Below are 12,235 nucleotides of genomic sequence, written 5' to 3'. Positions count from 1 at the left end.
TCAACAGGGAGTCGTTCGATTCTTCATCCATCCTTACTACAGACGACGAAGCTTCTGGCTGTGAAGATGTCGGAAGATGTTCTTCTGTTCGTGTCGCAGCAGAGCCGTCTGCAGAGCTCCTGACACTTATTATTTGAGAAGCTAACGTTTTTAAAAATTTTTTTGTTTCCTCCAACTTTTCCTTTGGGAACAGCCTCCTAATTCTCGGATCTAAATATATCGCCGCCAGAACAACGGGGTTATCCAGAAGAGATTTTTCCCTCTCATTTATAAAAGTCAGGAGTCGTTTCGCAAGTTCGCTTTTTATCTCTTCAACTGTCAACCGAAGCTCCCACCATATTTTAACAAAATCTCCGAGAGGCATTTGCTGTTGCTGTAATTGCAACGTGGCCGTTTTTGGTGATTCCAAGATCTTTACAATGAGAGCCACCTGTGTTACAAATCTTTCGTCGATCTCGAAATGTTCAGCCCAGTATGGGCGTAACGCTAAGAATGAAGCTAGCATGTCACTAGTGGTGTTCCAGCGAGTCGGGATGTCTATGACAGGCCTCTTCAAATTTAATGCTGCGATGCCGAAGCGATGGGTAGGAGTCCTTAGATTTTTCATGTAGTCTCGCACTTTTCTCACTATATAATCGGTCCCTGAGTCGTTGAGAAAACTATGAACTGCCAGTTGCAAGGTATGGGCAGCACAGCGCACAGACCCAACTTCAACTTAATAATAGCATCTCCCAGAAAATCTTCCTCTTCTTCAGAGTTTTCATTTTCACCGTCCCGGAGAATTTCAGTAGCCTTAATCATATTTCGGTCATTATCGGACGTGATAGTAAATATCTGGTTAACACTAATGTCAAACCTATTAAGAATTTTCTCAATCTCACAACGTAGATTTTCCGCAGTCAACCTCCGGTCCATAGTAATCACTCCTTTTTTTTTTTTTTTTGCGCTGTGGAAACCTCATGGTACCATTCACCCCCCGGGCAGGGGATGAGGGTTATGTGGGACTCCTTGTCCTCCATCGCCGATCCACATATGGATCGACGGTGGGGTCCAAGACCTACCTCACTAAAACCCCACAGCGGGTGCCTTCGCTGGCGCTTATGGGGATGGCAAGGAACCAGCTATTGCATAACTTCTTGCCATTCCCTGGCCCTACCTACTCAGGAGAGCATCCTCCCCGAGAGGAGGATACTCTCCCCCGCGAATTGGTCGTGCGGTCCTTTCCCGGTTGCGGCGCAGGGGGGCACCGCCCCTACGCCGCGCCCTCCCAAAGAGTTTGGGGGGCGGGGTCACGGCTCGAGTGTTCCCGCTCGAGCCGCCACCCCCCGCTCACGAAACGGGGCTCCCTCTCCCTCCCTAAAGGGACGGGAGATTCGGCCGACGCTCCGGGAGCTCTTCTCCTGAGGGCTCCCCCAGAAGGGGGGGAGTCCTCACCGCAGGCAGTGGTGCCCTCCCACCGACGCTCTATGGCACCGGTGAGAGGGCCGCCACTGCCGCGTCCCTTCCCGGGGGAATGCATAGTAATCACTCCTAGGGTGAAGACTTCAATTTTTTTAGACTTAGACCCAACAGTAGTGATACTAGACGGGTTCTAACCCATGGGGCAATGAGGGGGGGGGGGGGTGAGGGGCGAGGGGAACCCATGGCGCGGGGGAATGACGTCACGCGGGGAGGGGGAGGCGTCCGCGAGGTTAGGGTCCGCGAGGGGGCCGCGGGGAGGGGGAAGCGTCTGCGATTTAGGTGACGGGTCCGCGGGAGGGGGGGAGCCGTTCGCGAGGTTAGGGTCCGCGAGGGGTCCGCGGGAGGGGGAAGCGTCCGCGATTTAGGTGACGGGTCCGCGAGGGGTCCGCGGGGAGGGGGAGGCGTCCGCGAAAGACCGCATGAAGCTTTGTAGGTGAGGGGTCTGCGGGGAGAGGGGAATCCGCGAAAGACCGCATGAAACTTTTTGGGTAAGGGGTCCGCGGGGAGAGAGGAACGCGAAGGAGAGCGCGAGGCGAACGTGAGAGAGATATGTCGCGAGAGAGACGTTCGCGAAAGAAAGATAGCGCGAGATGACGAGAGGTAGCGAGATGACGCGAAGGAGAGCGCGAGAGCTGATGCAGCGAAGGAGAGCGCGAGGCGCACGCGAGAGAGATGACGCAAGCGAGGCGTATATGCAAGAGCGAGAGAGAGATGTTGCGAGATGATGCGGTGATGGAGAGCGCGAGAGCTGATACAGCGAAGGAGAGCGCGAGAGGCGGACGCGAGAGAGACTTTTTTTATAATATTTATAGTAATTTTAATTAATAAGATTTTAATAGGAGGAAAGGAGAGAGGACCTATTCTAAAATAAACTATATTTTTAATATTTAAAATAATTTTTATTTATAACTGTGTGTGTGTATTTTACAAAGTGTGTGTGTGTGTGTGTAAATTTAAAAAATTTAAAATATATAATATAAAATAAAATGTAATATAAAATATATAATCAAAAATAAAAGTATATAAAATATAAAATATAAAATATGAACTTTAAGTGGCTGGATAATGGTTGGGCGGCCGAATGCGAGATGCTGCGAGAAGCGGCGGCGACTGCTGGGCGGGGACTCCTGCATAACAGAAAATTTTTTATTAAATATAAGGACAAAAACAAACACTCCTGCAATTCCAACGTGATTTATAAAATTAATTGCAACGATTGCAATGCGTCATATGTGGGACAGACAAAGAGACAGTTACATACTAGACTCAAGGAACATGTCAATAATGTAAAGTTAGACTCGTCAAGACATTCTGTAATTAGTGAACACATCTTAAATAAAAAACATACATTTGACTGGAACAATATAGAAATCTTAGACTTTGAAAATAACTACCATAAACGACTCATTTCAGAAATGATACACATAAAAGAACAAAAAAACGGTATTAATTTAAACAAGGACACAGAACTACTTGATAATGTTTATTTTGACATCCTAGATGAATTAGCTAATTTATGATTTCTTGTCTTGTTTACAGGATGACTTATTATCTGAATATATAATTGTTACCCACAGTCAAGTTAGAGACACGCTATAGACAAGAAGCTAAAAACAGAATTTTATTATCAGGACGCATTGTAAGTTAATTTATTTAACATTGTTCCTATAATTTTACACAATTGATAATGTTTAGTTACAGTTTAATACAAAGATACAAAACCGGTCTGTTACTATGGAACTCGCATTTATATTGATTGACAAATACATTCAAACTGACAAAATTTGGACAAATCCTTTCTCGCCTTCAAACGAAGAATGGGTTTAAAATCTCTCATTACTAACAAAAGCGTTCCATAATGATAAGATGGGAAATGTTATTCTTGCTGTGCCTCTCAGAAAATACACCGATGTTAAAATATTGATGATATTTCGCTCGTCATGGTCGTTTGATATACTTTAATTATTATATTATTTAAGCGTTTGTTTAAGTTAGAATTTGTACTGAGGAAGACTAAGTAAGTCGAAACGTCTACAAGTTAAGAATTTACATGTTATTAATTTTAAGAGCATGATTAAATGAATTTATTATTTTATATTATATCTATTTATTTGCTCGTTAGTTGGCCTTTCACTATATTCCATTATTATTATTTATTATTATTTATTTTATTAATCATTTTATTATTTTAATAATTTATAATTGAAAAGAAATACTTACATGTATTGCATACTGGACACATATTCCGTGTGAACATTTGGTCCAGCGGGCTATTGCACTCGGTGCACCATCTCCCCAAAAGTTGTTCAAATCTCCCGGTCCTGTGAATGCGGACGACGTCAATCTCCACAGATCTCGCAATATAATGAAACACCTTGTACACAACATGAGTCCATCCCATGGACAATAATAAATATGTATCGCACACATTCTAGTACTATCATCCATGGCGATGATGTCCGCTGTGCACAAGCTGTGCACTCTTGTATCGCGAGTAACGTCGTCGCACTCACTATCATAATCGGAATCGTTCACGGGCTCAATTTCAACGTCCGAGCCCATTTCAACGTCCGAGCCCATTTCAACGTCTGTTATATCATCAACGTCTGATATATCATCAATCACTATCATCTCATCATCATTCATCACATCATCATCATCCACCACATCTTCTCTATCCATCACAACTTCTCTACCCATTTTACATTCAAGACTATCAGAAACTTTATGATGGGACACATATTATAATGTTGCTCCCCTCTTGATTTTAATTCTACATCTCTCTTGTTCTAACTGGAGTATCACGTCTCAGCTAGCTCATCACTTTTTAAATCTCCAGAGAACGAAGAAATAGTTTTGTTAGCTATATCTTATTGGGAAAGAAATAATTAAACATAGATTAACAATAAAAAATATTTTATTTGTTACAAACATCGTGAAGAATATCATTTACAGCACATGTTAATATTTCACAATCTATGAGTGATTCACTATCGTACGCATCACTTTCGCGTATCGCTTTTACAGCATCACATACATTAGTAATATTATTGCGTTGTAAAATAGTAATTTTAATTAATAAGATTTTAATAGGAGGAAAGGAGAGAGGACCTATTCTAAAATAAACTATATATTTTTAATATTTAAAATAATGTTTATTATATAACTATGTGTGTGTGCAATCATACAATTTTGTGTGTGTGTGTGTGTGTGTGAATTTAAAATATAAAAATGATATATAGATACATCTCCAAAGAGTTTTGCTGATAATGCATGTGCACATCATACTATTCATATACATATAGAACAGGGGCGGGAAAGAAATAATTAAATTCACAGTTTATCAATAAAAATTTATTTATTACAAGAATCATAAAAAACATCATTTACAGCACATGTTAATATTTCACAATCTATGAGTGATTCGCTATCGTACGCATCACTTTCGCGTATCGCTTTTACAGCATCACATACATTAGTAATATTATTGCGTTGTAAAATAGTTGCAAATTGTTTAAATTTTTCATTCACAAGATGAGTATTTTCACACAACCAGAAATACACATGATCTATACATTTTTCAAACTCAAATAAATGTAATAGAGTCGATGGCTTCATATATAAAAAATTATTGGATAATGTTAATTTTACAATTTTTGAATCGGATATTTTAACAATTTCTATTGTTAGATCTCGAATCCATAATGGAGTTTGAGATGATTTTAAAAATCGTTCAATGTCTGCACGTTTCTGCATTAGTGATTTCCATGTTTCAATAGGCAATATTATGTGGTTGCCTCGATTATCACCAAGAGCTAATTCCACATATGATACAGCTCCAACGCTGATTCCTATTTCCAAATATTTATAGGATGTTGCGGTTAGAGCATATCTTCGCCCAAGTATACGAGTCGCACGCTGAATGCTATAAAAATAATTAGAACAATATTTCAAAAATTATTTAAAAATCATTATTTAAAAATCTTTATTTTGACAAAAAAAGAATCGAAACTTACTTGTCACTTGTATTCTTAGACATTTCTTGTATTGGAACGTAATAATTCATGCTGGCGGAGTACATTTTTAAAAGAACCTTTCACATAAGTGATTGATACAATACTAAATCATTATTACAAGTTTTTATTGATACAAAGCAATGGGGTGGGGATTATTGCTGACACAAAATTATTTTTAACCAATCATCAAAGCGCCGATGCACGGCTGCTATGACATCATCCTCAATGAAATATTAAATGTAAAATAATGCAACATATTCAAAATTTCAAGCGCCAATGTACGGCTGCTATGATATCATCCCCAGGTGTTCAAAACGTATGTAACAAAATCACAAGAAAATGCTACATAATTAAAATTTTCGAGCGCCAATGTACGGCCGCTCTCATCTTGAGATGAATCTCGCGAAATGTGTAAAAATGTATCAATTTCAAGGTCGATACATCATTCGTACGTAACAAAATCACAAAGTGCAACATACTCGAGTGCCAATGATCTCTACGATTAAATAAAAAGGATGGTAAAGAGGCATACTATGTTAGTATCATTGTCAGAGGTTCAGCAAGAGCATCTCAAAAATGGCACAATTGGAAGCAAGTTTGTTGGAGCAAGCCGCAAGGGTGAATTCGGTGGAAGAATATATTGTGTGGGAGCAGCAATGTGACGAATACATCGAATCACTGGAAGAACAAAGTCGAATAAAACGTCCACGATTACCGATCGGAGTTCGACAATCGCTTGTCTCCCAAATCGCACGTCTCGAAGGGCTGAAGAATTCGGTACGCAGACGTTTTGTACACGCAGGTGCCGGAAGCAGTTCGCGAGACATCGGACTCATATGGCGAGAGATTGATACGGCGTTCGAGAGCCGCATCTTGACTGGTGCGGTGATAAACAGCAACCACATCGAACCTCGTCAATTTCTAGAGGATGCCAAAGACATTGTGATCGAACACGTGCAAAAAGTGTTGCAAAAACACACTAGTGTAAAAGTGAACACTATATTTAATGGTGAGTTTGTGTCAGGCGATAAGCGCGCTAATAAAAGTGTCAACACTAAAAACTTTGAAATCTTTCGCACCTCCGATTTACATGATTGGTACAAACGCCGCGTTATCGAGCCCACACTAGCATCGCTAGAAGAATTTCAAGAACGTGATTTGGCATTGTGGTTGGGCATTGTCGCGAATAATCAATTTGAATATAAATATAAACAAGTATAATCCAATGCGTGCGGGATGTCACATTAAATTGCCGCGAGAAATAATGATGAAGAGAGCAGTGGTTAATGTGCAATCTAAAGACAATGCATGTTTTGCATGGACAGTTGTCGCTGCTCTGCATCCAGTTGCAAAATATAGTGAAAGAACGTCGTCATATCCACACTATACGACGGAGTTGAAACTCCAGGACATTGAGTTTCCAGTGACTGTGAATCAAATCAAAAAGTTTGAACTATCAAACAACATTTCGATAAATGTGTACAGCATCGAAGAAAAGAACATTGTCTCGATACGTTTCAGTGAGCAGAAGAAAGACAGACATGTCAACTTGCTGTACGTGGAAGACAGCAACAACATTGGACATTTCGCATGGATCAAGAATCTCTCCCGGCTCGTGAGCTCACAACTGAGCAAAGACAAATGTAGAAAATATATCTGTGATCGGTATGTATATTTATTGCAAATTATATATTAAATAATCATAAAATAATTATAAAGTGTTTATAATTGCTATTATCTTTTACAGATGCTTACACTATTTCCATTCGGAAGACAAGTTGCAGTCACATACAGTAGACTGCGGAAAGATGAATGACTGCGCTATCCGATTACCGAGCGATAAGGACAAGTGGCTCGCGTTCAACAACTTTAATCGCAAAGAGCGACTTCCTTTTGTCGTATACGCAGACCTCGAATGTATACTGACAAAGACAAATAAGAAGAAAGAAGAAAAGAATTTATATCAACATCACCAAGTATTTAGTATAGCATATTATGTACATTGCTCATATGACGATTCATTATCCGAATATTATTCTCGTCGTAGTGTAGATTGCGTTTCGTGGTTTTCCGAACAACTACAAAATTTGGCGCAACGCGTAAAGAATATTTTAGCAACTAACGTCCCCATGGTAAATTTAACATCAGACGAGCGGGAAAAATTTCATAGTGCAACGCATTGTCATATATGTGAGAAACCATTCATGCAAGATGACGATACACGCGTACGCGATCATTGCCATCTGACCGGGCGGTACAGAGGTCCCGCGCACTCAAATTGTAATCTAAATTATAAAAACTCTTTTTGTATTCCAATTGTATTTCACAATTTATCCGGTTATAACTCACATTTCATAATTAAGGAAATAGCTACAGCGTTCGAAGGGGGAATCGAATTACTTCCAATAACTAAAGAAAAATATATATCATTTACAAAAAATGTTCAATTTGCAGAAGACAAATCCAGAAATATTAAATTACGTTTTATCGATTCATATAAATTTCTCACAACAAGTCTCGACAAATTGGCATCTTTTTTGAATAAAGATAAACTCAAAAATTTAAAATCAAAATTTCAAAATTTATCCACCGAAAATTTCGAATTATTAACACGGAAAGGTGTCTTTCCATACGAATACATTGACTGTTTTGAAAGGTTACATGATACATGTCTACCACCGCGCGAATTATTTTATAGTTCCTTGACCGGCGACACTGTATCCGAGAACGATTACGCGCACGCCGAAAACGTATGGGTGCGGTTCTCTATTCGAACGCTGGGCGAATATAGCGATCTGTATTTAAAAACTGACGTCTTGTTATTAGCTGACATTTTTGAAAATTTCCGGGATAAATGTATCGAGAGTTATGGGCTCGACCCCGCGTATTACTATACTCTCCCCGGGTATACGTGGGATGCCATGTTAAAACATACAAATATTACGTTCGAATTGCTTACCGATATCGACATGGTTATGTTTATCGAACGGGGTATACGCGGCGGTCTAACAAGGAGATGACGCCAATTGGAAAATCGCTTTTCCAACGAGTCATGGTGCGTTCGATAGCTTGTAGCTAGCTAACGAAAACCCTAAAGGCGTTTGCGCCAATGGGCCTTTGTTTAGTAGAAATTACGACACAAAGTTAGAGTCACGCAGCTACGTTTCTCATAAGCAAGGACACTATGATCCTTTTCGAGTGAGCGGCGTGGCTGCGAAGACTAAGGCTCTCGTTCATTGTTTTTTGCGCCGGCGGCGAAGGTTCGAATCCCGCTGACGACTGCTTCGCTTCCTTTTTTTTTTTTTCAATATTGGACATTAAAAAATACTATATTATTATTTATTTATTATTTTTTATTTATTTATTTTTTTTACATAAAAATAAGTACATTTTTAAATGTTTGAACGCAATAAAAAACACAAATCATGTGAGTTGATTATTTTTTTCATGCAACTTATATCAAAATAAAATATGTAAACTTTAATCGTCTATATTATAAAAAATTTCCATTGCTTCGCAATGTCGTGGATGAAAATCCATGTAAAAATAAACATTGCGTGGTTAACATATACATCTTGGCAGTATAATTTGCAAATTACATGTTTGTTTATTATCTTTATTGTGGAATATTTTATATATGTATTAAAATTGTGTGTGAAATATGTAGAGATGAGAGAAAAGGACGGGCAAGTATACCTGCCAGCGTTTGAAAAGTCTTTGTTAGGTAGAAGGGACTGTTGTCCCCTCTATTCGATCTTTTTAACGGTTTTCACGAAGACATTCTCACACGTTATAACGTGTCTCACCAGTTTCGTAACAGCATTTCGAAAGAGAGCGTGGCACGAAACATCGGTAAAAATGGAGACAACATATATTACTGATAATACTATTAAATATGTGCAACTACTTGCAAAGTGCGATATTTCAAAGGAAGATTTGACGGATGCAATCGAATATTTTCGAGGTAAATATATTATTAATGAAGAATTGAAAAAAACATCTGCTTTTATAACATCACAGTATATTTCAAATTATAATGTTAAATAATTGTTTGTAGATACTGTTGTACGCTTTAATTTAATATTTGCTGACGCCCCACGCAAATTTTCGAACAATGCCAAATTAGTTGGCGGCAAACTTTTTGAAAAATTTATTAAACTGTTGGGAGAGCATGAAATTTTGGACGAAATTGAATATTATACAGAAGAAGGACAAGAGGTAGTTACCTGCGAAGATATGCCAAGTACGAGTGAGAATATACTCGATGAATTGGAAGACTATGAACCTCCGGAAAAAATTGCTGCGCATAAAATAGTACCATATAATGTCAAATTGAAGATTGTAATGACAGCTGAAGAACATCCACAGTGGTCTTTTAAAACATTAAAGCATCATTTTAAAAAGTATTTAAACCATGCCTCTGATGTTGCAAAATATAAAAAAGCTGTTTTGTCAGGTGGCACTTTTAGAGACAAATTAAATACAATAAAAGTTAATGTGTACGATCGCTTTGTAGAAGCAAGAAATAATAATCAATTAGTTACACGACGTTTGCTGCAACAATGGGCGATAGCTGTAGCCGCACAATATAACAATGCACAAAAGGAAAACGAAGAACCTATAAGTGCTTTCCATTTCGTAGCATCCAGCACATGGTTGACCAACTTTTTACACGATCACAAGATATCGAATCGTCGCGTTGTCCGGTATATTTCTAAAAAAGAGGCAATTGAACCAGAAGCTGTGATAAAATCAGCGGAACAGTTTCAAAAATTAATTCAAGCAATTTCACCGGATTACGACCCCGATTTTGTAATTAATACAGATCAAACAGGATGTGAGTATAGAGTTAATGTGTCGCGAACTTACACGCATACTGGAGAAAAATTAGTCCAATTGTATATCGGCGATTTAAATAAAGTTTCGCATTCGTACACCGCCCAATATTCGCTGACAAAATCTGGGAAGTTATTAAATAAAGTATTTGTTTGTTTGCAAGAATATTCTGATTATTTTGGAGTACGTGTAAAAAAAGATGTAGATGAGTTATTAAAATTATGTAAAAATGTTGTCGTTGTATGTTCCAAATCGGGCAAATTAACAACGTCATTATACGAACAGTATTTGAAAAATGTTGTTAAACCGTATGTCCGGGATAATTTGTTTTTATTTATTGTTGATTCCTGGGGAGGACAAAAAAACATCCAAACATATAACGAAATATTCCGCAACAAAAATAATAAACCAACATGTAATTTGCAAATTATACCACCAAAATGTACTCCGATTTGTCAGCCATGTGATGTATATTTTTACAGACAAGTAAAAATTATAATTAAAAAAATACAAAATTGTCTAGATGTCATTGCAAGCGACGAAAGCAAACAATTAAATATTCGTGCTGATGCAATTCGCATACAATCAATAATTCATTATTTATTATCAGCACCAAAATTTAAAAATATGCTTCAATACGCATGGTATGCTGCAAAGTTAGCTGACAATAGAAACATCTTTTTAAATGTAAATCAAATATGCTTTCCCCCTATTATTGTTAATAAAAAATGCGAATGTGGACAATATAATTCCTTTATAAAATGTTCGTGGTGTGACAAAATTTTATGTTTCAAATGTTTTTATATTGATTTTCATCCACGACATTGCGAAGCAATGGAAATTTTTTATAATATAGACGATTAAAGTTTACATATTTTATTTTGATATAAGTTGCATGAAAAAAATAATCAACTCACATGATTTGTGTTTTTTATTGCGTTCAAACATTTAAAAATATACTTATTTTTATGTAAAAAAAATAAATAAATAAAAAATAATAAATAAAAAATAATAAATAAATAATAATATAGTATTTTTTTAATGTCCAATATTGAAAAAAAAAAAAAAGGAAGCGAAGCAGTCGTCAGCGGGATTCGAACCTTCGCCGCCGGCGCAAAAAACAATGAACGAGAGCCTTAGTCTTCGCAGCCACGCCGCTCACTCGAAAAGGATCATAGTGTCCTTGCTTATGAGAAACTGCGTGACTCTAACTTTGTCTCGTAATTTCTACTAAACAAAGGCCCATTGGCGCAAACGCCTTTAGGGTTTTCGTTAGCTAGCTACAAGCTATCGAACGCACCATGACTCGTTGGAAAAGCGATTTTCCAATTGGCGTCATCTCCTTGTAAGTCAATGTTCAAACAGATATGCACACGCTAATAACAAGTACATGCAGTCGTACGATTCATCGAAACCATCTTCGTATCTAATGTATTTCGATGTAAATAATTTGTATGGATGGGCAATGTGTCAACCGTTGCCATATGCAGATTTTCGATGGGTCGATGACATGTCTAGTTTCAATTTATCATCTATCGCGCTCGATTCGCCTACAGACTACATCCTTGAAGTAGATTTAGAATATCCACAATGTCTTCACGATGCGCACACTGACCTACCGTTTTGCCCGACACGCGACAAGCCACCAGGCAAGCGGGAAGATAAGCTGCTCGCGACATTATATGATAAAAAGCGTTACGTGATACACTACCGCAACCTGCAGCAATGTATGCGTCACGGTCTTCAAAAATACATCGCATATTACAATTCGCACAATCTCCATGGCTTCGAAATTATATCGAACTTAATACACAATTTAGAATGCAAGCAAAAAATGATTTCGAAAAAAATTTATACAAATTGATGAACAATGCAGTATTCGGCAAAACGATGGAAAATGTGCGTAATTGTCTTGATGTAAA

The 12,235-nt window shown here is 37.9% G+C and overlaps 1 protein-coding gene across 1 annotated transcript; it reads left to right on the top strand.

The window, feature by feature from the left end:
• Window positions 1–9,307: 9,307 nt before the first annotated feature.
• On the top strand, window positions 9,308–10,834 carry LOC145937325 (uncharacterized). Its single transcript, XM_083040310.1, has 3 exons — window positions 9,308–9,441; window positions 9,535–10,314; window positions 10,796–10,834. The coding sequence occupies exons 1-3, from the start codon at window positions 9,336–9,338 to the stop codon at window positions 10,801–10,803; spliced, it is 894 nt and encodes a 297-aa protein (XP_082896436.1). The 5' UTR covers window positions 9,308–9,335; the 3' UTR covers window positions 10,804–10,834.
• The last annotated feature ends 1,401 nt before the right edge of the window (window positions 10,835–12,235 follow it).

The sequence above is a fragment of the Prenolepis imparis genome, unplaced genomic scaffold (genome assembly GCF_030444845.1).
Source record: "Prenolepis imparis isolate NDT839.2.m4 unplaced genomic scaffold, iyPreImpa1.0 SCAF_6, whole genome shotgun sequence".
Taxonomy (NCBI): domain Eukaryota; kingdom Metazoa; phylum Arthropoda; class Insecta; order Hymenoptera; family Formicidae; genus Prenolepis; species Prenolepis imparis.
This window is presented reverse-complemented; position numbering and strand designations above follow the sequence as displayed.